General features: G+C 38.6%; 1 protein-coding gene across 6 annotated transcripts in view; it reads left to right on the top strand.

The window, feature by feature from the left end:
- AHCYL2 (adenosylhomocysteinase like 2) overlaps positions 1-27,843 on the top strand; it is a 256,607-nt gene that overhangs the window by 177,090 nt on the left and 51,674 nt on the right. For 2 of the 6 annotated variants that reach the window (XM_037836184.1, XM_037836181.1), the window contains exon 1: positions 20,111-20,414. The exons of 2 other annotated variants lie outside the window; for them this stretch is intronic. In XM_037836184.1, the coding sequence (XP_037692112.1) occupies positions 20,358-20,414 (57 nt within the window). In that variant the 5' untranslated portion in view covers positions 20,111-20,357. Of the gene's footprint in view, positions 1-20,110; positions 20,415-27,157; positions 27,538-27,843 lie in introns of those variants that run through there. 2 more of the 6 variants (XM_037836182.1, XM_037836180.1) reach the window with 1 other exon arrangement.

Here is a 27,843-nt window from a genome sequence, read left to right as displayed (position 1 = left end):
CAATTTCTAATTTGATTGGTGACAATATGTTGGAGCTAAGTGCTAACATGCCTTGGTTCAAAGGGATGGATAGTCACCTCATAAGGATGGCAATATCAGTGGAACCATGTTGCTTGAAGCTCTGGATTGCATCCTGTCACCTACTCATCCAGCTGACAAATCCTTGCATCTGCCTCTTCAGGATGTCTACAGAATTGTTGGTATTGGCACTGTCGCATACCAAGTGGAGGCTGGTGTTCTCAGACCAGGCATGGTGGTCACCTGTGCTCCAGTCAATATTATAACTGAAGTAAAGTTGGTTGAAATGCACCATGAAGCTTTGAGTAAAGTTCTTCCTGGGGACAATGTGGGCTTCAATGTCAAGAATGTGTCTGTAAAAGATGTTTGCCATGGCATTGTGGCTGATGACAGCAGAAATGACCCACCAGTGGAAGCTGCTGGCTTCACTGTTCAGGTGATTATCCTGAACCATCCAGGCCAAATCAGTGCGGGCTGGTGCCTGTGCTGGATTGTCACACAGCTCACACTGCTTGCAGGTTTGTTGAGCTGAAGGAGAAGATTGATCACCATTCTGATAGGAAGGCAGAAAATGGCCTTATATTCCTGAAATCTGGTGTTGCTGCCATCGTTGATATGGTTCCTGGCAAGCCCATGTGTGTTGAGAGCTGCTCTGACTGTCCTCCTCTGGGCAGTTTTGCTGCTTGTGTTTTGAGACAGGCAATTGCTGTGGGTGTCATCAAGGCAGTGGACAAGAAGGCTGCTGGAAGCTGGCAAGGTAACAAAGTCTGCCCAGGAAGCTCAGAAAGCTAAATGAATATTACCTATAACACCTGCAATCCCAATCTTAAGCAATGGTGGAAGAACGGTCTCAGAACTGTTTGTCTCTATTAAATCTACTATTAAGTTTAATTGTAAAAGACTAGTTGATAACAGTGCATCATAAAACCTTCATAAAGAAAGGATCTTTTGTGGACCATTTGTTTCTGTTGTGGCAGTTTTAAGTTATTAGTTTTTAAAATCAATACTTTTTAAATGGAAACAACATGATAAGGGAAAAAAAATAGAGACTAGCCTATGTTTTCTTTTTTCTCTTTCATTTTGGCTCTTATTTAACTTGTAAAAAATTCAAACTTTAGAATTTGTGAATTTTTTCACTTTAAAATTCTCTTTTTAGCTGATTGCTAGAGATGTCTCTTGGGATGCTGATCTTTTTTCTTAATGGACTCCTTTGCTGAGTTATGCCTTCTGTGGATTTGTAAGTATAAAATTTTTACTAAAGAGAATCTAGCTCTACCAGAGCTAAGCTGCACCTGGGAAAAAGTCACACTTTCTGCTTATTGCCACATCCTTGGGGGCACAGTGATGACCTTCAAATCGGTCCTCTTGCACTTAGCCAGTCAAGGAGGTTAGGATTTAGTTTTCTTGAATTGAGGGGCCTCATTGGAGGGGTGGGTTACAGTGCACCTTTATAGAGACTAAATTCCCTGGATTCCACAGTGAAGTGTGGAACATATAGATAAGGAAATGAATAGAGTTAATTTTCAGAATTAAGAGTTCTCTCCCAAGATTACTTTGTTGCATAAACCCCATAGTAATAGTCTCTTGAATACCCATGCCTGCCACTTGTTTTCTTGACTGTAAAGCAAAGAAAGAAAGAAAGAAAAGGTAAACAGATCCAACTCCAGTCTCAACTGTTGGATCTAGGCTTTCACATTGCATTAGCTGCATTGTTTCTCTGCAGGTTTGAGATTTCCACAGGAAAGGATCACGTGGATTGTTTTTCCCCCTTCTTGTTAGGTATGTATCTGAATCAGAATTAAAGGAAATTTTTATTTTCTTTAGAAAATAGAATCTATAGGTCCTTATTTTCTCTAGAAAATAGAATCCATAGGCTCCTTTACTGTCTACTAATTATTTGAACATTTTATAACTACTAATTAGACTGTTCCCTTAATTATAAAGGTCTATTCTGTTCTATTCAGGTCTTTCTGTTCTATACAGTTTTTCATTCAAGTTTTTCTGGAAGAGTTCAGGATGACTGTCATTTGACAGGTGATTTGGACTCATTTAATCTTTGTATTGATTCAGTCTTCAGTTTGTGGTACACATTTTAAAGAGTGCATCATGTTTTTGTTGGAAATACTCAATACCTCTTTCTTTAAACTATAAGTGATTAGTCTGAAAATGATGCTGCAACTGAATTGGCACCAATATTCAACAATATTCTGTGGCTTGAGACAAAATAAGGTAAATTATTATTAACTATAAATCTGAGGGAAAGATAGCTTTATTTTTTGTTTACAAATTTTCCCAATTCCTTTGGAGTAGATTCTTCTCCTCCATGAGTTGGAGAACTCACTGATTGGTCATTTTCATCTTTCAGCATCTTTGGATGTAAATGGTGTAGTTGTGGGTTGAAAAAAATGAGTCTTCATTTTTTCTTCTGGCTTTTCTTTTACTCAATCTCTTTATGGTGGAATTCCTCAGCATTCAGATTTAGATCCTCTTTTTGTTTGTTTTTTGTTTTGTTTTGTTTTTGTTTGTTTGTTTTCCTTCTCTTTATATTCTCTCTAGGCAATTTTATACATTCCCATGGTTTTATATATCTCTGTATACAAGGTATTTAAAATATAGAAATGGATGAAATCAGTAACTCCCAGTTCTATGTTTCCAGCCTAAACTTTCCTCTGAGCTCCAGATTCATATATTCAATTGCCTATTTCATTTCTACTTGGATATCTCATAGACATCTCAAATTTAACACAACCCAAATTGTAGTCTTGATATTCTTCCCACATCTATTTTTCCCCAAGTCTTCTCCATTTCAGCTAATGGCCTCCCTATTTAGCCAGTTGCTTGAGCCAGAAACCTGACAGTCTTCCTTGACATCTTACTCATTTTCCACATCTAGTCTGTTACCAAGTCTACTTGAGCCAAAAACCAACATGTATCTTAAATCTGCTCACCACCTTCATCCTAGTTGCAGCCACTATCATCTCTCACAACTTTAATGGTCTTTTAACTGGCTTTCTCATTTTCAGTTGTGTTCATCTAATTTTTTCTCTTTACAGTAGCCACAGTGATCTTTTTTTTTTTTTTAAATCATCATTTTATTGAGATATATTCACATACCACGCAGTCATACAAAACAAATTGTACTTTCGATTGTTTACAGTACCATTACATAGTTGTACATTCATCACCTAAATCAATCCCTGACACCTTCATTAGCACACACACAAAAATAACAAGAATAATAATTAGAGTGAAAAAGAGCAATTGAAGTAAAAAAGAACACTGGGTACCTTTGTCTGTTTGTTTCCTTCCCCTACTTTTCTACACATCCATCCATAAACTACACAAAGTGGAGTTTGGTCCTTATGGCATTCCCAATCCCATTGTCACCCCTCATAAGCTACATTTTTATACAACTGTCTTCGAGATTTATGGGTTCTGGGTTGTAGTTTAATAGTTTCAGGTATCCACCACCAGCTACCCCAATTCTTTAGAACCTAAAAAAGGTTGTCTAAAGTGTGCGTAAGAGTGCCCACCAGAGTGATCTCTCGGCTCGTTTTGGATTCTCTCTGCCACTGAAGCTTATTTCATTTCCTTTCACATCCCCCTTTTGGTCAAGAAGATGTTCTCCATCCCACGACGCCGGGTCTACATTCCTCCCCGGGAGTCATATTCCACGTTGCCAGGGAGATTCACTTCCCTGGGTGTCTGATCCCACGTAGGGGGGAGGGCAGTGATTTCACCATTCAAGTTGGCTTAGCCAGAGAGAGAGGGCCACATCTGAGCAACAAAGAGGCATTCGGGAGGAGACTCTTAGGCACAAATACAGGGAGGCCTAGCCTCTCCTTTGCAGCAACCGTCTTCCCAAGGGTAAAACTTATGGTAGAGGACTCAACCCATCAAACCCCCAGTCCCCTATGTCTGTGGTCATGTTAGCAACCATGGAGGTGGGGTAGGCGAATACCCCTGCATTCTCCACAGGCTCCTCAAGGGGGCACTACATCTTTTTTTTTTTTTCCTTGTTTGTCTTTTTTAAATCAACTGTATGAAAAAAAAAGTTAAAAAGAAAACAAACATACAATAAAAGAACATTTCAAAGAGACCATAACAAGGGAGTAAGAAAAAGACAACTAACCTAAGGTAACTGCTAAACTTCCAACATGTTCCTACTTTACCCCAAGAAAGTTACATAATATAGCAACATTTCAGTGAACTTGTTCCTACTACATCCATCAGAAATTAACAGACCATAGTCATTTCTGGGCATCCCCAGAACGTTAAATAGCTTATCTGTTCTTCTTGGATTATTGTTCCCCCTTCCTTAATTGCTCTCTACTGCTAGTTCCCCTACATTCTACATTATAAACCATTTGTTTTACATTTTTCAAAGTTCACATTAGTGGTAGCATATAATATTTCTCTTTTTGTGCCTGGCTTATTTCGCTCAGCATTATGTCTTCAAGGTTCATCCATGTTGTCATATGTTTCACCAGATCGTTCCTTCTTACTGCCGCGTAGTATTCCATCGTGTGTATATACCACATTTTATTTATCCACTCATCTGTTGAAGGACATTTGGGTTGTTTCCATCTTTTGGCAATTGTGAATAATGCTGCTATGAACATTGGCGTGCAGATATCTGTTCGTGTCACTGCTTTCCGATCTTCCGGGTATATACCGAGAAGTGCAATCGCTGGATCGAATGGTAGCTCTATATCTAGTTTTCTAAGGAACTGCCAGACTGACTTCCAGAGTGGCTGAACCATTATACAGTCCCACCAACAATGAATAAGAGTTCCAATTTCTCCACATCCCCTCCAGCATTTGTAGTTTCCTGTTTGTTTAATGGCAGCCATTCTAACCGGTGTTAGATGGTATCTCATTGTGGTCTTAATTTGCATCTCTCTAATAGCTAGTGAAGCTGAACATTTTTTCATGTGTTTCTTGGCCATTTGTATTTCCTCTTCAGAGAACTGTCTTTTCATATCTTTTGCCCATTTTATAATTGGGCTGTCTGTACTATTGTCATTGAGTTGTAGGATTTCTTTGTATATGCAAGATATCAGTCTTTTGTCAGATACATGGTTTCCAAAAATTTTTTCCCATTGAGTTGGCTGCCTCTTTACCTTTTTGAGAAATTCCTTTGAGGTGCAGAAACTTCGAAGCTTGAGGAGTTCCCATTTATCTATTTTCTCTTTTGTTGCTTGTGCTTTGGGTGTAAAGTCTAGGAAGTGGCCTCCTAATACAAGGTCTTGAAGATGTTTTCCTACATTATCTTCTAGGAATTTTATGGTACTGTCTTTTATATTGAGATCTTTGGTCCATTTTGAGTTAATTTTTGTGTAGGGGGTGAGGTAGGGGTCCTCTTTCATTCTTTTGGATATGGATATCCAACTCTCCCAGCCCCATTTGTTGAAAAGACCATTATGGCTCAGTTCGGTGACTTTGGGGGCCTTATCAAAGATCAGTCGGCCATAGATCTGAGGGTCTATCTCTGAATTCTCAATTCGATTCCATTGATCTATATGTCTATCTTTGTGCCAGTACCATGCTGTTTTGGCAACTGTGGCTTTATAATAAGCTTCAAAGTCAGGGAGTGTAAGTCCTCCCACTTCGTTTTTCTTTTTTAGAGTGTCTTTAGCAATTCGAGGCATCTTCCCTTTCCAAATAAATTTGATAACTAGCTTTTCCAATTCTGCAAAGTAGGTTGTTGGAATTTTGATTGGGATTGCATTGAATCTGTAGATGAGTTTTGGGTAGAATTGACATCTTAATGACATTTAGCCTTCCTATCCATGAACCTGGAATATTTTTCCATCTTTTAAGGTCCCCTTCTATTTCTTTTAGTAGAGTTATGTAGTTTTCTTTGTATAGGTCTTTTACATCTTTGGTTAAGTTGATTCCTAGGTACTTGATTTTTTTAGTTGCTATTGAAAATGGTATCTTTTTCTTGAGTGTCTCTTCAGTTTGTTCATTTCTAGCATATAGAAACATTACTGACTTATGTGCATTAATCTTGTATCCCGCTACTTTGCTAAATTTATTAGCTCTAGTAGGTGTATCGTTGATTTCTCAGGGTTTTCTAGATATAAGATCATATGATCTGCAAACAATGACAGTTTTACTTCTTCTTTTCCAATTTGGATGCCTTTTATTTCTTTGTCTTGCCGGATTGCCCTGGCTAGCACTTCCAGCACAATGTTGAATAACAGTGGTGACAGCGGGCATCCTTGTCTTGTTCCTGATCTTAGAGGGAAGGCTTTCAGTCTCTCACCATTGAGTACTATGCTGGCTGTGGGTTTTTCATATATGCTCTTTATCATGTTGAGGAAGTTTCCTTCAATTCCTACCTTTTGAAGTGTTTTTATCAAAAAGGGATGTTGGATTTTGTCAAATGCTTTTTCAGCATCTATTGAGATGATCAATTGATTTTTCCCTTTTGACTTGTTAATGTGTTGTAATACATTGATTGTTTTTCTTATGTTGAACCATCCTTGCATGCCTGGAATGAACCCCACTTGGTCATGGTGTATGATTTTTTTAATGTGTCTTTGGATTTGATTTGCAAGTATTTTGTTGAGGATTTTTGCATCTATATTCATTAGGGAGATTGGCCGGTAGTTTTCCTTTTTTGTAGCATCTTTGCCTGGTTTTGGTATTAGATTGATGTTAGCTTCATAAAATGAGTTAGGTAGTGTTCCACTTTTTTCAATGTTTTGAAAGAGTTTGAGTAAGATTGGTGTCAGTTCTTTCTGGAAAGTTTGGTAGAATTCCCCTGTGAAGCCATCTGGCCCTGGGCATTTATTTGTGGGAAGATTTTTGATGACTGATTGGATCTCTTTGCTTGTGATGGGTTGGTTGAGGTCTTCTATTTCTTCTCTGGTCAGTCTAGGTTGTTCATATGTTTCCAGGAAATTGTCCATTTCTTCTACATTATCCAGTTTGTTGCCATACAGTTGTTCATAATATCCTCTTATAATTTTTTTAATTTCTTCAGGATCTGCAGTTATGTCACCTTTTTCATTCATTATTTTGTTTATATGGGTCTTCTCTCTTTTTGATTTTGTCAGTCTAGCTAGGGGCTTGTCAATCTTGTTGATCTTCTCAAAGAACCAACTTTTGGTGATATTTATCCTCTCTATTGTTTTTTGTTCTCTATGTCATTTATTTCTGCTTTAATCCTTGTTATTTCTTTTCTTCTACTTGGTTTAGGATTGGTTTGCTGTTCATTTTCTAGCTTCTTCAGTTGATCCATTAGTTCTTTGATTTTGGCTCTTTCTTCCTTTTTAATATATGCGTTTAGTGCTATAAATTTCCCCCTTAGCACTGCTTTTGCTGCATCCCATAGGTTTTGGTATGTTGTGTTCTCATTTTCATTCGTCTCTATATATTTAGCAATTTCTCTTGCTATTTCTTCTTTAACCCATTGATTGTTTAGGAGTGTGTTGTTTAACCTCCAGGTATTTGTGAATTTTCTAAGTCTCTGATGGTTATTGACTTCTAATTGTATTCCATTGTGGTCAGAGAATGTGCTTTGAATAATTTCAATCTTTTTAAATTTATTGAGGCTTGCTTTATGTCCCAGCATATGATCTATTCTGGAGAAAGTTCCGTGAGCACTAGAAAAGTATGTGTATCCTGGTGATTTGGGATGTAATGTCCTGTAGATGTCTGTTAAATCTAATTCATTTATCAGATTGTTTAGGTTTTCAATTTCCTTATTGGTCTTCTGTCTGGTTGATCTATCTATAGGAGAGAGTGATGTGTTGAAGTCTCCCACAATTATTGTGGAAACATCAATTGTTTCCTTTAGTTTTGCCAGTGTTTCTCTCATGTATTTTGTGGCACCTTGATTGGGTGCATAGACATTTACGATTGTTATTTCTTCTTGCTGAATTGCCCCTTTTATTAGTATGTAGTGGCCTTCTTTGTCTCTCAAAACATCCCTGCATTTGAAGTCTATTTTATCTGGGATTAATATTGCTACACCTGCTTTCTTTTGGCTGTAGCTTGCATGAAATATTTTTTTCCATCCTTTCACTTTCAGTTTCTTTGTGTCCCTGTGTCTAAGATGAGTCTCTTGTATGCAACATATTGATGGTTCATTTTTTTTGATCCATTCTGCGAATCTATATCTTTTAATTGGGGAGTTTAATCCATTTACATTCAACGTTATAACCGTGAAGGCATTTCTTGAATCAGCCATCTTATCCTTTGGTTTATGTTTGTCATATTTTTCCCCTCTGTCTATTAATATCCTTTATTGTACCCATACCGAATCTCTTTAGTACTGAACCTTTCTCCAAGTCTCTCTGTCCTTTCTTTGTTTCTCTGTCTGTAGGGCTCCCTTGAGTATCTCCAGTAGGGCAGGTCTCTTGTTAGCAAATTCTCTCAGCATTTGTTTGTCTGTGAAAAATTTAAGCTCTCCCTCAAATTTGAAGGAGAGCTTTGCTGGATAAAGTATTCTTGGCTGGAAATTTTTCTCACTCAGAATTTTAAATATGTCGTGCCACTGCCTTCTTGCCTTCATGGTGGCTGCTGAGTAGTCACTACTTAGTCTTATGCTGTTTCCTTTGTATGTGGTGAATTGCTTTTCTCTTGCTGCTTTCAGAACTTGCTCCTTCTCTTCTGTGTTTGATAGTGTGATCAGTATATGTCTCGGAGTGGGTTTATTTGGATTTATTCTATTTGGAGTTCGCTGAGCATTTATGATTTGTGTATTTATGTTGTTTAGAAGATTTGGGAAGTTTTCCCCAACAATTTCTTTGAATACTCTTCCTAGACCTTTACCCTTTTCTTCCCCTTCTGGGACACCAATGAGTCTTATATTTGGACATTTCATATTATCTATCATATCCCTGAGGTCCATTTCGATTTTTTCAATTTTTTTCCCCATTCTTTCTTTTATGCTTTCATTTTCCATTCTGTCATCTTCCAGGTCACTGATTCGTTGTTCACCTTCCTCTAGTCTTGTACTATGAGTGTCCAGAATCTTTTTAATTTGGTCAGTAGTTTCTTTAATTTCCATAAGATCATCCATTTTTTTATTTAGTCTTGCAATGTCTTCTTTATGCTCTTCTAGGGTCTTCTTGATTTCCTTTATCTCCCGTACTATGGTCTCATTGTTCATCTTTAGTTCTTTGAGTAGCTGCTCTAGGTGCTGTGTCTCTTCTGGTCTTTTGATTTGGGTGCTTGGGCTTGGGTTATCCATATCGTCTGGTTTTTTCATATGCTTTATAATTTTCTGTTGTTTTTGGCCTCGTGGCATTTGCTGAACTTGATAGGGTTCTTTTAGGATTTGTAGACCAATTGAAGTCGTTATCTCTAATTTATCAGATCTACAGCTTCGTGGAGTACACTTTCTCTAACTAACCAGCAGGTGGCGTCCACAAGCCACCTGTTCTCCACAAGCCAGTTCTCCCCTGCTTAGCCTTTTTGGTGAGTCGGGGAGTGAGTCTTGTGGGGTCCAATTGGTGTACCAAGCTTGCGTGTGTAGTTGGTGTTGCCTGCCCTGTGTATGGGGCGTGTTTCTGGGCAGTCAGGGAGGGGGGGGTGGCTCTAACAATCAAATCTCCCTGGTGATCCTAGAGTTTTAAAGCTGCTGCAATAGTCTAATCCTTCAGTTCAGTCCTGCCACAGTTTGTCTCTGCCACTGACCCACAAGTCCTTGGTATTGGCGTATGGCTCCTGAGACTTGCAAGTGGGCCCCTCTTCCAGGCCGTGCACCCTGGGCTGTGTAGGGAGGCTCCCAGTCTGCTGAAATGATGACTGAATGGGGCTTTGTTAATTCACACTGCTCCACCTTCCCAACTCTGGGACAATCAGGTGAGGTTGCAGGGAAGGCTAATGTCCACGCCCAGTTTTGTGGTGTGTGCCTGTTATTTGAAGCACTTCCGTCACACTGGGTTGTCTGGGGCAGTTCTGGGCTATGGGGCTGGCGATGGGCAGGAGTGTTTCCTGTCCACCAGGATGATGGCTGTGAGTGGACACCCCCCTTTTCTTGGGAAGTTGTGGTGTTTAGTGACTTTTCTCAGCCACTGGATTATTGCGTTTTGTCTCAGAGCTCTCCTAGTTCTGCTCTTGACTTGACCTGCCCAAATTGCAAGTCTTTGAAGCTTTCTGTATTGGGCTTCTTAGAGTAATTGTTTTAGAAAAAGAAAAAAGGATTAAAAAAAAAACAAAAAAAAAAAAACGGGCCCTCCTCAGAGATCTAATGGGTTATTGAAAAGCTAATAGACAAAGCAACCAGGGCCATTAATGAAAGGTCCACAGGGCAGAGAGATCAGCTTTTCTTCGGGATTTGCATATGCGCCTCAGGGCCCTTCCCCTTTCTATGTTCACCAGAACTCCAAAAATCCTCCACTTTTATTTTGGAGTTTTTCATGTTGTTTTTTTTCTATGCCTGTCTCCTCTCTGCTGGGCTGGCTGCTCTCAGATTCTCTGGTGTCTGGTCTCAGTCTATCTATGGTTGGAGTTTGAATCAGTAGAATGAGTTTCCGATAAGGGCAGCCACTGCAGTTCTCCCTTCTCCTTCCCGGAGCTGACAGCCCCTCCTCCCCCGGGACTGAGCCTGGCAGGGAGGGGCGCGGGTCCCCTGGCCGCAAAAACTTACAGATTTCGCTGATCTCAGCAGTTCCACGTTTTCATGAGTGTTGTATGAAGTATGCCCAAAGTCAGATTGCTCTGTGGTGTCCAGTCCATGCAGTTCCTGGCTTTCTACCTACTTTCCTGGAGGAGTAACTAAAACATACAGCTCACCAGTCTGCCATCTTGCCTCGCCTCCCTCTGTGTACTTTTTTTTATACTATTAATTTTGAGGTACAGAATTTAATATGAAACATTGCCAATCAGGCTTGAGCATACATGTGTTGTTACATGTGTTGTGATATAAAGACCAAACACCTAAAGCCCCTCCTTTACAATTTCAGAGCCACCTTGGTATAGTTTTCTATGGCTTAAAACAACACAAATATATTAGCTTACATTTCTGCAGGTCAGAAGTCTGAAATGGGTCTCACTGGGCTAAAATCAAGATGGTGATAGGCTGTGTTGTTTCTGAAGTCAAAGGCTCTTTCCAGCTTCTAGAGTCTGCCTACATTCCTTGATTCCTTGGCCCTTCCTCCATCTTTAAAGCCAGCAGTGTAGCAGCCTCAAATCTGTTGCTGACTCACTCTTCTGCTTCCCTCTTCCATTTATAAGGAATCTTGTGGGACCTCTCAAATAAACCAATATAATCTCCCCTTCTCAAGGTCAGCTGATTAGCAACCTTAATTCTGTCTACACCCTGAATTTCCCTTTGCAGTGTAACCTAAAATATTCAAAAGTTCTGGAGATTAGGACATGGACATCTCCAGCAGCCATTATTCTGTATTCCCCGCCCCCTCTCTCTCTCTCTCTCTTTCTCTCTTTCCCCCTTTCTCTCTAATTTCAAGAGAAATATATTCTTGTTTCAGAAAAATTAGAAAACAGAACAGCAATTCAGGAGCTTCTTAGGCTCTTCTGATCTCTTAATTGAAATAGAGACACTTAGTTCATGTTGATTAAGAAGGGTCTCTGTACATGTAAGATATTTTTAAGGGCACTCCAAAAATCTATGAAAAGTTGTCACACAGGAAAAGTTATCATCTTCTAGATAATATCATTGGGAAAAAGGATTACTATAAAACTATTTCAGCAAGTCACTGGATATAAGGTCAATATATTTAAAAAAATGTTTTTCTCAGTACTTGTAATAAACCATTACTATGTGAAATTTGTAGAGATAGAAAGTTTACATGAGCATAAAAATCATCAAAAACTCTTCACAGTAAACTATAAAATGTAACTGAGAGAAAACAAAGACCTAAATAAATGGGGGGATATACCATATTTATATCTTTTATAGAAGATTCAATATTGTAAAGATGTCAGTTCTTCCCAGATTGATCTAGAGATTCAATGCAATTATAATAAAAATCCTATCAGTACTTTTTTTTTAGAAATTAACAAATAGTTTTTAAATTTATATGGAAATACAAGGCCCAAGAATAGCCAGGACTCAAGGGAGCCAACATGAAAGGGTTCCCAGTTGCCAAAGTTAGAACAATTTAAGCAACAAAGTATCAATAGTACTGGATTATAGCCTATAAAATAAAATATATATTCATGAATCCATACTAATTAATTAATTAATTAAAGGGGCAGTTATTCCTTATAGAAGAATCCCTATTAATGAGAGAATGAAGAAAATAAAAATCACCATAAGAACACCACAGTAATAATTATTGCAGTCAAGATCAACCAATGAGTGCTAAAGTTAGTGGACACAAGTTTGAGGAGATACGGGATAGTTGGATAAAATTAGTGCACACAAGTTTGAGGAGATACAGGATTTTTGGATAGTCTCAAACTATCTTCCCGAAGATATTTATTCATTACAAAGGGAAAAATAGTGACTTTACAGTGCAGAAATCTAACAGATACCATTTTAACCAAGTGATCTGTATTAACATCACTAAACCACAAAACATTGCTAAAAGAAGTCAAAGAAGGCCTAAAAAAACGGAAGGACATCCCATGTTCGTGGATAAGAAGACTAAATGATGTCAAGATGTAAATTCTACCCAAATTGATTTACAGATTCAATGTAATACCAATCAAAATTCCAACAGCCTACTTTGCAGAATTGGAAAAGCCAATTATCAAATTTATTTGGAAGAGCAAGGGACCCTGAATAGCCAAAAATTCTTGAAAAATACAAATGAAGTTGGAGGACTCTCACTTCCTGACTTTAAAGCCTGTGACAAACCTACAGTGATAAAAATAGCTTGGTGTTGGTATATAAAGACATATTGACCAATGGAATTGAATTGAGAGTTCAGAAATAGACCCTCACATCTATGGTCAATTGATTTTTGACAAGGCTGCCAAGTCCACCCAACTGGGACAGAGCAGTCTGTTCAACAAATGGTGCTGGGAGAATTGGATATATCCAGAAGAATGAAAGAGGAACCCTATCTTAAACCTTATATAGAAATTAATGCAAAATGGATCAAAGACCTAAATATAAAAGCCAGAATCATAGAACACCTAGAAGAAAATGTAGGGAAGCATCTCCAAGATATTGTGGTAGGCAGTGGTTTCTTACACCTTACACCCAAAGCACAAGCAATGAAAGAAAAAAATAGGTAAGTGAGACCTCCTCAAAATTGAATACTTTTTGTGCTTCAAAGGACTTTGTCAAGAGGGTAAAAAGGCAGCCTACTCAATGGGAGAAAATATTTCAAAACCACATTTCTGATAAGGGTTTAATATCCAGGATAAATAAAAAGATCCTACAATGCAATGATAAAAGACAACCCAATTTTAAAAATGGACAAAAGACATGAATAGCCATTTTTCCAAAGAGGATATACAAACGGCTAAAAAACACATGAAAAGATGTTCAACATCACTAGCTATTAGGGAAATGCAAATTGAAACTACAGTGAGATATCATTTCACAGCTACTAGAATGGCCACTATTTAAAAAAAAACAGAAAACTGCAAACATTGGAGAGGATGTGGAGAAATAGGAACACTTATTCACTGATGGTGGGAATGTAGAATGGTACAGCTGCCATGGAAGGCAGTTTGGCAGTTCTTCAGGAGGTTAAGGGTAGAACTGCCAAATAATTGATCCAGCAGTCCTGCTAAGGTATATACTCAGAAGAACCGAAAGCAGGGATGTGAACAGATATTTGCACACCGATATTCATAGTGGCATTATTTACAATTGCCCAAAGATGGAAACAACCCAGGTGTTCATCAACCAATAAATAAATAAACAAAATGTGGTATATACATAAGATGGAATATTATGCAGCTCTAAGAAGAAATGAAGTCATGATGCATGTGACTACATAGATGAACCTCGAGGACATTATGTTGGGTGAAATAAGTCAGATACAAAAGGATAAATATTGTATGACCTCACTAATATGAACTAAGTACAACTAACAAACTCATGGTGTTAATATCTAGAACATAGGTCACTAGGAGATAGAATGACGGCAGAGAATGGGGAGCTGATGCTTCATTTGTGCAGAATATGTAATAAGGTTGATTGTAAATTTTTGGAAATGGATGGAGGTGATGGGAGCACATTATAACTAACAGTGATGATATGTGGGTGCAATTGTAGTTAAAAAGGGAAGTTTAGCATTGTGTGTGTCACTAGAAGGAAAGCTAGAGGATGAAATGTGGGACTGTAAAACATAGTGAACTGTTTTAGGGTGAAAATGTTCCAGAATTGATTGTGGTGATGTATGTACAACTCTGTAAATATACTAGAAGACAGTGATTGTACACTTTGGGTGAATTGTATGAAAAGAAGAAAAAGAAGGAAAAAAAAGGGTCAAGGTCATGAAAAATAAGGAATGACTGAGGAACTATCATAGATGGAAGGAGACTATGGAAACATGACAGCTTCATGGACTGTGTGATCCTGGAATTGAAAGTGGTCATATTGGAAAAACAGGTTTAGTTAATATTATTATACTAACGTTAATTTCTTTTGGTAATTACCAAGGTTATGTAGAATGGTAACATTAGGGGAAGCTGAGTGGAGTGTATATGGGAACTCTACTATTTTTGCAACTTGTTTCTAAGTCGAAAATTATTTCAAATAAAAGATAAAAACAAAAAGACAACAGTAAGCCACGGAGTGGGAAATGTTTTGCAAGATCTATAACCACAAAGGACTCACAATTAGAATATATAACTAATTCATGCAAATCAATATAAGAAAGACTGACAACCGAATGGAAAAACAGGCAAAAGACTTTGAAAGCCCACTTCACAAGAGAGGTTAATCAAGTAGCCAATAAGCATAAAAAAGTGTGCTTGGTGGAATGGTAGTGGTGACATGCAGATTTGTCACCACTACCCAGAATGGCTAAAATTAAAAAGACCAACAATACTATTGATCCGGAGGGATAGGGAGCAACTGCAACACTCATGTACCCTGCTGGTAAGAGTATAAATTAACACAACTACTTAGGAAAATTGTTTGACATTATCTACCTAGCTGAACATGTGTATACCCTAAACTCAACAATTCCACTCCTAGATATATACCCAACAGAATTATTTTCATGCTACGCACTAAAAGGTACATAATTATTTTATTTTTAACAGCTCCAAACTGTAACCAAAAAGTCCGTCAACAGTAGGATGGATTTAATAAATTATGTATAGTCATACATTGGGATAAATGAACAAACTTGCAACAAACTCAGATAACTTCTCACAATATTGAGCAAAAAAACTTAGACACTTAAGAGTGCATATTTTCTCATATTTATATCATGGTCAGAAATAGGCAAAACTAATCAATTGTGATAGGAATCAGGATAACGATTACCTTTGGGGAAGGGAAAGGGGACTAAGGTCTCAGAGGGGAACTGAGTGGGGCTCTGAGGGCTCTGAGTAATGTTCTGTTTCCTTCTCTGGGTAGCGGTTGCATAAGTTGCGTGTTGACTTTTGAAATCTGGTTGAGTTGTAACTTTTTGATTTGTGTACTTTTTTTTTTATAGGTAAGTTATGCTTCAATAAAAAAGTTTATTAGAAAAAGGAATATAGTGAAAAGTCTACTTCTACATTTATTTAATGGCACTATGCCTCAATTTTACTCCTTTCCCCCAATTCCGTGATAAAACTGAGGGCCTTGAATACAAATTCCTTTTCACTCTTGTTCTGGTTGAACAATATAAGAAGCTTTTAAGTTTAAGCTTGACCTCTCTTTGAGGACAGTTTTTGCCAGTGGTGCTAGCTGTACAGCAAACTGAACCCTGACCTAAGGTGGAGCAATATTAGCTGTGTCAGGGAAATTTAGAAATTTAGTCCACACTCCACTCCCAGATTCTAGAACACTTAGGGAAGGGAAAAGGTGGTCTGGTGCCCGCTTTAGTGAATTATGTTCTCTTTATTGCTTAATTGTTTATCTGAGAAACACAGATTGGATAGTCAGTGGAAAGGAGGTGCATTTAGCTACACTAGGTATATTTTGTTATTGTGATGTTTCTATTTATGGTTCTATAATTCCTACTCATACCTAGTTCTCTATTCTCTTCCTTTTACCCTTCAGGTGCCTGTCCTATATTTTATTCATTTTCAGTTTTGTTCTTAGCTAGCTGCTGTTTGATGGTGTCTTCTTTAGCATTCACAAACTCATGGTAAGGAGTTTGGATTTTATTTTGATGACAGTTTAGAGCCATTGAAGCATTATAAACAAGGGGGATGATGCAATCAGACTTTTAAATGATCATGCTGATGATAATTATGCATAAATAAATTGAATTAAATGAATTGAAGTATGCTGTTACATTTAGGTTGTGGGACAGACGAGGAGAATTTAACGAAGTTGCTCTGGTAGCACTGGCATTTCAGGTTTGAAGGGGCAAAGTTGATGAGAGGTCTAGCAATTCTTGCCAATCTCATAATTGACCAGATTGAACTTTGAACTCAGTTGGTTTGTAGGCTTAGCCTCTATAATAAATTGTTACTTAGGTGACTAAGTAAAGACCAGAATAGTATGTTTTTTCTTATGGCCTCAGAGAAATCAGATGGATTAAAAATAATGAATGTCAGAACTGGAAGGAACCAGTTCTAACCTTCCACAGTCCATTCTCTCTCCCCCTCCCCCTTTGTTTTATTATATGAAAAATGAAGGACAGAGTAATTAGGCAACTTGCCAAAGTCTAATAAAACGACTGATGACATTCCAGAAGTAGAGGACGAGGTCACATTCTTGTATTCCTTGCCCTATACCTTGTGACACTCTTGGTTTCAGATTCATCACTTACTGTTTAAAACTGTTGTACCACTGTAGTTACTTCTTCACCATGGGCTGGTTCTTCCTGGCTTTGACTGCTGGAAATAATAACTTCTTGTCCTTTCCCCTTTAGCCCTGAGCATATATTCTGTTCTCTCTGGCTTCAGGTCATCTGGCTCGCTCTCACTGATGACGATACACTATCAAATCACAGTGTTAGGAAAACAACTGACACAGAGAACTCTGAGTTGTACTTCTTGGAGTGAAAATGAGATTCTTCTGAGCTATTGACGTACTTGGTAAATTTTTTTAAAAGCAGAAAGCTGTAAGAAGTGAGTATAGTCTGTAACTTTTTTTGAAGTTGCTAATCCTTACCTAAATCTTAAGAATTCTGTATCATGTGTAGTGGTCTTAGCCCTGCTCTTGCTATAGGTATATCTTCTAAGACACTTTATAGTAAAATGAAAACACATTGGAAACAAATTTATGACTAGTACTTATACCTAGTGCAGTCCTGGTTAGTTAATAGAACTTCAGTTCTCGAATTTAATTGCTACAATTTTATTTTCATTTTAGAATCATGACAAAAAGTTGTAGTGAGGCTACAGTTTTCCAGTGAAGTCAATTAAGTTAAAACCTATATTAAGAACATTTAAAATATGTCACAACTAAAATAACATTTAGTTTAGTCTGCTGAAATGATATATTTTACTAGTGTTTATTATTTTACTCCCCTGATTTTCTTTAAAAGTCATTTTCTATTGTGTTTAACACTAACATGAGACAAAAGTCTTCTATTTATTTAATAAATCATTATGTAGAGAATATAAACTGGAGTACCAATAATCTAGTAACTGGAAATACTAGAAGAGTTGGGCTCCAGTCTGGCAGCAAAATGGACTTTTGACCTTGATTTTTTTCCTAAAAGCTTCAGTATGATGCAGATCAAGCAATGGAAAGTGGATTATATATTCCTGCAGAGAAAATATTGTAATTAAGGGTTATAACCTTACTTAAGCACTCATCAAATAAATCATAACTGTAGTCAATAACATTTCTAAGCCCCTGTGAATATAAAATAATGTTCCAAATCCTATAAAATGGATATAAATATATTGATTATGAAAGTTGCCCCCAGAATACTATAACGTATATGTACAGCATACAAAATATTAAAGCTTATTTGACATTTTTTAGCCCTTACTATGTGCCAGGTGCTATTGGCAAATCAAAGCTGGCTAAGCCCTGGAAGAGCCTGGAACCTAGCAAGGGTAGCACATGTACTCAAGTAACTGTAACATGAGGATGTGTTTAAATAGTCATGTAACCAAGAACACTGTGAGAGGAAAGGGACATCCCTTTCTGAGGCCAGGTTTCATGGCAGAACTCGCATTTGAACTGAATCTTGAAGAATTTGAATAAGTGAAGAGGATGGGGTGGAGGCAGAAAAGAAATAAATACATTCCAACTTGAGGAGGTGGCAGAAGCAAAGGCACTGAGGCAGGAGAGGGCACAGCATAATAAAGACACACGTAAGCACCCCCATTTATTACATGCTTTGTGTTTGTACACTTCTTAAATCTTCGTGTCAATCCTGTGAGAGGCCTAATATTACTTCTGCTGAAGAAAGCTGAAGGGGTAGAGAGGTCAAATAAGTGGCAGAGCTGGGATTCCAACCCAGATCTGTCTTATTCCAAAGCCTTTGCTCTTAATGAACGTGCTGCACAGTCTTCACATTCAGAAAATGGAGCTAATACAACTTCGCTGGTGGATAGAGTAGACATAGGGATAAGTTATGAGAGATCATCCTGGAAAGAATTTATAGAAGGTTTTTAAGAGGCTGAGAAAGGAACAAGGAGAGATAGGTGAGAGGCTTGGTGGAGTAAAGCACAAAAATAATTGGCAATTGATTGTTCTGGGCACTAGGAGAAAAAAAATCACAGACAACTAAGGTGTTATATCTGGTTGGCTGAGGGAACAGTGGCATCATGAGCACAAGTAGAAAAGCGAGGAGAAGAAAGTGTTGTTTGGAAGGTGGGGATGAAGGGAAAGATAGAACAATAATTTTGATTTTAGAAATATTGCATTTACTACAGTGCAGGTGAGAGAGACCATTGGACAGTTAGGCAGCAGATGTGACTTCTCATTTTAAGAAATTTAGATTAGAAAGTGGACCACAGACAGTAACTGAAGATTACTGAGACCTCATCTCCCCCGCATTTCAGCAACCTTCTGTATATATTGTCGTCACTCAAACTGCTGCACTTTATAGCTCCTTGTCAATGACTACTTATTTTCCACCTCTGCCATTCTCTCTTCTCTTTGTACCTGTTCCTGACCTTCCTGTTGTTAGAGGAATGAAGCTTAGAATCTTGTTGGGCTTCCTTTGTACCTGAAACCTATGGCACTCTTATTGGATAATATACTTCAGGAATGAACTAAGTAGGTAAAATAGATCAGATCACCTTTTTTTTTTTCTAGTTTTGTATTATTTCCAAATTTTTGAAGTGTATGGAGAAGAGGGAGCTGGTATGGAGACATAAAAAGGAAATATTGTCTCTGAGGTCTCTTATGGTGATACTGTGTTGGCATTCTGTTTCCCCCTGACACCAGACTTGTGAGGGAAAACCGGGATTGGATAGGGGACTTTGAGGCAGCTCTAGTCTTGATTGGAAGCCCTGGCTTACTTCTAAACCTGCACTGTGGTAGCTCCTGACTAGCCTCAGTGAAGCAGTTTTACAGTTGGTACCTGTTGTTTCTGTAGCTGAGGGCCCATAGACCCACATGTACACAGCACAGGAAGCCAGCAGAGGGAGTTGTGATCCCAGAAGTTTGTTCAGAGCTTCTAAGTTCTGATTTTGCAAAAGATCTTCCCTGGCTCCATCCAAACCTTCCATGCAAAAAGAATTTAACTTGAAATATGCTGGAGTTTGGTGCCAGGCCCCTGGTGTGAGCAGATGGGGAGCTTCTGCATAGCTGTTTAAATCTGAAAGCCATAAGGAACTCTTGATTTCAAGGAAACGCCTGTTTATTGCACTGATCCAAACCAAGCAACTTTTGAGAAGGGAGTGCCTTCTTGACCTCGATCCTTATTGATCTTGTTATCAGAACCTCCAGTGACGTGTCCTGAGGGGTGGGAGAATATTTAACAAGTGCCTTACACAAAGGAAAAGAAAGGAAGTCTGGTGACTTTTTATTGTGTTGCTGCAGAAAGTCCCCATTGGGGAGGTGGGGGGAGCGTGTTTGGGTAGTGTTAAATAGTGAGTGCCCTGTAGGAAGTACAGTGCCTGGGTGTAGAACTTTGCATCAGCTCTGATTTTGACTCAGAAGCAGAAGAAAGCTTTGAAGCTGGCAAGTAAAGGGACTTGTCAGTTGACTGATGATCTTGATTTGAATAGGAAGCCTCTGTGAAGGGATGTGCAGCTTCTGCTAGCCACTGTGAACTTCTGGAATCCTAGGTTGGGTCTGCTTTTTGGCACTTAGATAGCCCTGGCATTTCCAAACCAGCTTTCCATTTTGCTTCAGGACATATATTACCCAAGCCTGCACTATGGAGAAGTGGGACAGTAATGAGGGCACCTCAGCTTTTCACATGCCTGAGTGGATGGTGAGTTCTTTGCTTGCTTTGTTTTTCCTTCTGTTTCTTGATAATGAGAGGCAGTCGTTTCTGACAGATGACAGTGATCATCTGTAAGAAGTCTCTACCAAGATCCATGGTTGCAAAAACAGTTATTTTGTTAATTTCTGATTGGGTCTCATGTACAGGGTCACCCCTGATCCTTAATTGTGAGTGGAGCTAGGGGAGGTCTGAGAGCTCCCTGGCCAGAGTCTGCTTATCGCCTGGGTGTCTCAGTGGTGGGCTGGGGCTCTCGTCTGCTGGTGTACTGCATTGTATTATCCTGTGATTGCTTTACATTTCTGTTTTCAAGCTTATGCTTAATTTATTTCTCAGGGAGTAAAGAAAAAGAATAGTGAGGGGGAAAAAACAGAACTTGTAGAGATGGTGTTCTCCAAAGCTTCTAAAAAGATATAAGACATTTCTCCCCTACCTGCCTCCACTTTTTTTTCCAGTCAAAATGTTTTCCCAACTACTGTTTATATTTATATTTCTAGAAGGCAGGAACTAGCTCTCTTGGTGCAGTTCTCCAAAATACTGTATTTGTCTGATAAATATTTTAATTTAATAATAAGGACATATGTGTTGATAAGAATTAGCAAATAAAACCTAATATTTTAGATCCAATTTCAACTTTTGATTTAAAAACCACAACCATCCTTACTTCCAAATGTCTGGTTTCTTCTAGATTTAGCCTGACATCTTACAGTCTACACACAGGCTTGTGTTACATATAATAAATTTGTATAAGTATTTATTTCCAGACTACATACAATATATTCCAAGTTCTTTCAGTGTTATGGAATTACACTTGAAGAAATAACCATTGATAATAAGACTGAGTATATATAGTAGGCCTAAAAAGATTGGAGCCCATGATTCAACTTTCATTGTTACAGCTAATTTTTATTGTTGTAGTTGGGGTTATTACTGTTGCTGTTCCTCATGTTGTTTTAGAACCTTGTGCTCAGTTTTTAAAAATCTGATGGAAAGAAATCCTGTCCATCCACAGGCTTATTTCATAATAATGTAGTGTTTTAGAATTAATGGAGAAGAGTCACTTAAGAATTCTGGTTGGGTTTTCTAGTTTGTTTTTTGAATCTCTAGCCACTTACCAATATTAAAAAGGGGGAGCAAGAATTCTGGTTTTCTTAGGAGAGAAACCACATGAAGGTATTAAACTTTGATATTTCTATAAAGAAATATTACAGAAGAATTCTACTGAACATTAGTGTGCCAACTCAGAAGATAAAAGTTTTGTCGTAACTCTTATTTGTTATAAGCAGTAGGCCTCACTGTCTTACCTGCTGAGCACATCCTCAAGAGGAGCCGCCTACTGAACTCTTACCCATTTACTGCTTCCTATTTATGTGAACACGAAGACTGTTGTAAGTTAGTTTGACTGTTACTTAAGGGATAAGACTTAGGGCTTCCCAGGTTTTAGAGAACATTCTTTAATAAAGCAAAACCCTACTTTATAATATAGCATCTCCCTTGTTTAGTGACTTTTTGGCCCTTCTCTCTCAAAAATCAGGAAAATAACTGTGACTAATAGATTATTTTTTACAACAGTGAGAAAGAGTAGGGAGGGGATTGTCTTCAATAACAATTGTCTTATCTACTGTCTCCTCCTTGCCAAAGATTAACCTCTTTAAGATACCACATAACTCATTAACTTCAGACCTGGTTTGAAAGTGCTTCATTAGGCTGCCACCAATAACCACTTAACCAGCAAAGTTAGCCACTGAGCAACTCTAGTGCATTATCTATAGATTTCCAGATCCTACCTGTGAAATATTAAAGTGCTTTTTGATTCCCAGGAGAAAACCCTGGGTTCCATTCCATGTTGGGCCAAGATTTGTCTGACTCATGTCCCAGTTTACATATTAGCATAATGAAATTCACACTGAGATGATCCCTGACTCCAAAGGAAATATGAAAAACAGCTCAAACCCTCTTTCAGGAGGAAAATTTAGCAGAAAAGGTGTATTACAACACCTCCCTCTTTGTTAATAATCAGCAGCCAAAAGGGACCTGCATACTCCTCTGATAATAGGACTCAGCCCACAGACAGCAGCTGATAGTACTCACATCTCTGATTCCCAGCAGGGAAATAGCCAGGGTGAAGTTTGAAGAACCCCAGTTTCAAAGAATTGGCAAGGTAGACCTTCAAGTTAACTCTGCATCAGTCACTGGAAAACTTCTCCTGGAGCTTCTGCTCCTCAGCTACCTTCACGTGAAGGGTTGTCTTAGCATTATTCAGGCAGTTTTACTGGTGAAAGGTGGGGCAACACATCCTTTTAAAGACTGTCTTTATGTATTTTTACTTGCCCTGGGTAATCCTTATTAGTCTCTTCCGGTAGGTGAAATGCCTCCTGTTATGTGCATGGAGAGCCACAGTAACCTTTTTTTTTTTTTAAGTTTCTACATTTAACTAATTCCTCCTCCAGTTGAAGCTCTCTGTAGTGGTTGGTACTTTTCCATAGGAGATCAGGTTGATTGACTTTGCGTAACCCAGCCAGCCAGCTGGTTACTTTGATTTTCTTTCCAATAGAAATGATACCTTTTATAGGTGAAGTTTGTTCAAGCAGCTCATTTAGCCTGGAAGGGGAGATGTCTGTAAGAATATTTGAACCATATCTACTTGGAAGTGAGATAAAAACCTTTACAGTATCTGGTAAATTGTGGTAGAGGTAGCTTGATGGTAACTCTAGGTCAGAATTAGCACTTGGAGCAGAGACCATTTTGAGAAACTGATGAAAACTATAGGTCCTCTCCTCAAGAACATATACATATCCTCAACATTTTGCATATTGTTTAAGGGGGTTCTAGGCATTAGGTTAAGAACTCTTGACCTAAAAGTGTAGAAATACTAACATTTTATATTTGCATATTGTTCTAGTTTGCTAATGCTGCTGGAATGCAAAACACCAGAGATGGATTGGCTTTTATAAAAGGGGGTTTATTTGGTTACACAGGTACAGTCTTAAGGCCATAAAGTGTCCAAGGTAACACATCAACAATCAGGTACCTTCACTGGAGGATGTCCAATGGTGTCCGGAAAACCTCTGTTAGCTGGGAAGGCACGTGGCTGCTGTCTGCTCCAAAGTTCTGGTTTCAAAATGGCTTTCTCCCAGGACGTTCCTCTCTAGGCTGCAGTTCTTCAAGAATGTCACTCTTAGTTGCACTTGGGGTATTTGTCCTCTCTTAGCTTCTTTGGAACAAGAGTCTGCTTTCAATGGCCATCTTCAAAACGTCTTTCATCTGCAGCTTCTGTGCTTTCTTCAAAATGTCCCTGTTGGCTGTAGCAAGCTCACTCCTTCTTCTGGATCTTATATAGTGTGCCAGTAATTTAATTCAGACCCACCCAATGGGCGGGCCAGCACCTCCATGGAAATTATTCAACCAGAGTCATCACCCACAGTTGGGTGGGTCGCATCTCCATGGAAACACTCAAAGAATTACAGTCTAATCAACACTGATAACATCTGCCCACACAAGATTACATCAAAGATAATGGCATTTGGGGGGACATAATACATTCAAACTGGCACACATATCATGATGTAGTCTTCAAAGCCCTTTTACCTACATTATTTTATTTTATTGTCTCAGCACACATTTGAGATAGGCAAAATAGTTATTACTGTTCCCATTTTACAAATGAAAATTACAGAAATTAAGTTTTGGGTATGTTAAGAAATGGAGAATATACAGAGAGAACCTCTGACCATCATCCTTTGTACTAATCCTTTATGTATTTGAAAAGGAATTAATTGGTTTCTCTTGGATGGATCCTCTTGAGGGTAAATTCATCTTCTTTCCTCCCCATGAGTCCTCTTTTTCTTAATGTATGACTCATCCATTCTTAACACTCTAAAGTTATGGAAATCAAAATTAGACCAGTTCTCTTTTTACCCTGTGTTGGGTATAAAAAAAAGCGTCACCTTCTTCTATTTTCTGGCCTTTCAAATAAACCGTTTCTTTCTGCCTACAAATGTGTCTCTATGGTTGTAGCCACAGACAGGATAAAATAGGAGAGAGTAAGAGTCAAGAGAATTAGGGTCACTTTATTCATGCTTGGAGAAAGTGTTAGACCAGTGGTTCTCAAAGTGTGGTCCCCTGACCAGCAGCATCCACATTACGGGAGAGCTTGTTGGAAATGCAAAGTCTTGGTCCCCACCCCAGACCTAAGTGTTTCAGATTGCTAAAGCTGCTGGAATGCAGTACACCAGAAATGGGTTGGCTTATACAATGGGAATTCATTAGCTTACAAATTTACAGTTCTAAGGCCGTGAAAATGTCCAAATTAAGGCAACAACGGGACCGATACCTTCTCTGAAGAAAGGCCACTGGATCCCGGGTTCCTGTGTCGGATAGCAGGGCACAGCTAGTGTCTGCTGGGCCTTCACTCCTGGGTCTCGTTGCTTTCAGCTTCTGGTTCTGGTGGCCTCCTCTCTGAGCTTCTGTGGGTCCTCTCTCAGCACCTCTGGGGCCTTTCCCTCTCCAAGCTCTCTGGGTGTTTCTCTGTGCTTTTTTCTCTGTCTTTTATCCTCTCATAAAGGACTCCAGTAAAAGACCCACCTTGAATGGGGTGGGTCACATCTAAATTGAAACAACCTAATCAAAAGGTCCCACCCACAATAGGTCTGCCCCCACATGAACGGACTGAAAGAACATGGCATTTTCTGGTGTACATAACAGCTTTAAACCAGCACACCTACTGAATCAGAAACTCGGGGAAGTGGGGCCCAGCAATCTGTATTTTAATAAGCCCTCTAGGTGATTTTGAATCACACTGAAGTTTGAGAACTACTCTGTTAGATGAATTTGTTAAGTGGTAAGGATTTTCCTGTCAGTAATAGTATCCTAGAATGTCTTCTGGTTGTATTTGGTAGAGATCTTCAGCTGCCTCTGGCTGGGATCAAATGACTTAAACCACTGGACTAAAGAATTCCTTTTCACCTGAGTGAAGAAGGTGAGAAACCGGTTTAGAGGCTACTAGGATGAACATCTTTGGTTAGGAAGAGTAGCGATTCATTAAGCAGAAGAATATTGGTCTGTCTCATTTCATGAAATTATGAGCACGGGATCAATTTTGTCATGAAATAAATGGCTGAGTGGTTCCTGGGGCCTGGAGGGAGAAGAGGGAATGCTTACTGGGTACAGAGTTTCTGTTGGGAGTGATGAAAAAGTTTTGGAAACAAATAGTGGTGATGAAAAAAAAAATAGTGGTGATGCCCACACAACATTGTGAATGTAATTAATGCCACTGGATTGTTCACTTAAAATTTTATGACAAATTTGATGTTACATATATTTTACCACAAAAAAATTTTAAACACTAAAGTAAATGGCTGGGTGATGGTGGACGTCAATGTTCGGCTTCAATTAGTTTCAGTTTCAATTTATGATAATGACATTGGACAAAGTTGCCAATTAAAGGACTGTTAGATTATTAATTCTTATATGATTAGCTATTCCAGAATTGTGGTTTGATCTGGGCCCCAAGGTCACCTGGGGATGATGTCAAGTCTGAGACCCACTCTGATAAGAAAATAAATTTAAAGATAAATTAAGAGGAATGAGGTGGGGCTAATGCACCCAGGATCAGGGCCAGGAGACTTCTTTGGTCTTCTGATTAATATCATAAGGTATGGTATAGTGGCAAGAGCTTTGGCGCTGACATAAACACGGGCTCAAACTCCAGTTTCATCACTTACTTGCCAGGAGGACTCAGGCAGATCGTTTATTCTTTCAGAGTTGCAATTTCCTAATTTGTCAAATGGGGATAATAATGTCTACCTCTTAAGATGCTTGGGTAGATTAAAAGAGATAATGTATATACCATAGCCATGCACGTAGTAGGTACTTAAAAAATATTAGTTCCTCTCTCCTTCTTCCATTTTTTCAAAGAAGTCAATAAACACTATGCATTAAACACCAGTATGACCTTTTCCCTCAAAAGAAAGGTTATCGTGAAAAAAGTCTACCGTTTCATCTTCTTTCTTGTGCTCAAAAAGCAGTCTCTTTTTTTAAGAAGAATTCAAATCACATTACCAGCCCTGTCTCTTTAACATACAGTTGAGTGTAGTGTTCCTATTTACTGGAAATCAATAAATAATAGGAATCTTTGCCCTTTCATTTGAATCTCTATTTGACACATAACAAGGTTGTTGTGATTTTGGAGACTCTGAGGACATAAGGAATTCTCCTTTGCAGCCACACCTTTCATTAGACACAGTTGTTGAACAAAAAGCAAACAGGGTCACCCAACACCAAATCAGCAATAAGTATTAGAAACCAAATGTCAAAATATGTATAAAAGATGCACAGCAATGGACTGAAAGCCAGATGTCCAAACACATGTATAAAAGATGCATAATAAAGTGTAAAGCAACAGACTAAGAAAGTTTATTTCCTTGGTAACAGAGCTGAAACCTGTGCCCAGTCTGGCTAATCCAAGGCCACTGAGTGTAGGGTGGGAGCTGCCCAAGCACTTGGCACCATTATGTTTTTTTTTTTTTTTCTTACTATCTTAATAAATTCCCTCATTGTTTGTAGTGTAGTTAATTTTTTTCTATTGAGACTAGGTTAACTAAAATCATCTGACAAGGAAAAGGAGGAGGTAAGGTTAAAAAGGAACCTAATTAGCAAGTTAATTATGGCAGGCAAAAAAGTGCACCAGTTATATAAATAAGCTATTGTTATGCGCATGCAAGTTGGGCCTTGTCAAGGGACTTGTTAAGGTTTAGAGGTCAGAGGATCCATGTAATTAGGTGTCCAGGAAAAAATAAATAAATGAAAGTAAAACTGCCACCAGAATAGGAATGGCTGATGAGCCACTAACAGAAATGTCTTATTAAATCAGAACTTTACTGCTGAAGGGGTTGTTAGAGCTGCTTCAGAGATTCCAGGGAAGGGTAGCCTCCCCTCACCCCCTCAAAAAAAAAAAAAAAAAAAGCTAGCTGGAACCAGAATTGCTGATGAGGATTTAAAGACCTGGCCACAAGGGTCCCTGGATCGGAGAGGTGGCAGTAGGGCTGGTAATGTCACTATGCTGAGCAGCAAGAAGAAATACATTGTCAATGGCAACTCTGGGATGAAAGCCCAGGTGAGGCTAAGCTCTTATTTACCAGACTTCCTGCTGCTATAACCGTTATCATAAAAGGCCAGCTGCTTATACTCTCTTTTCCCCTTCTTTCCTGCTTTCGCTGCCCCTGCCCTAACAGTCTCTTTCCCTCTCTTGTTTTCATGCCTGTTGGAATTGGGTGGTTCTCTCTGAAATGGAAAAGGTTTGAAATTTAAAGGATTCCGGTTTCAGAGAAGTTAGAAAAGTTAGGGGTAGAGTCTGCTGGGTACCACAACTGGGGTGGGTAGGTATTACAATAGGTATTACATGGTGGACTGATGAGGAAAG

Source organism: Choloepus didactylus, chromosome 5 (genome assembly GCF_015220235.1).
Source record: "Choloepus didactylus isolate mChoDid1 chromosome 5, mChoDid1.pri, whole genome shotgun sequence".
NCBI classification, from domain to species: Eukaryota; Metazoa; Chordata; class Mammalia; order Pilosa; family Megalonychidae; genus Choloepus; species Choloepus didactylus.
Note: the sequence above shows the minus strand (reverse complement) of the source record. Positions and strands in the feature narration are given on the sequence as shown.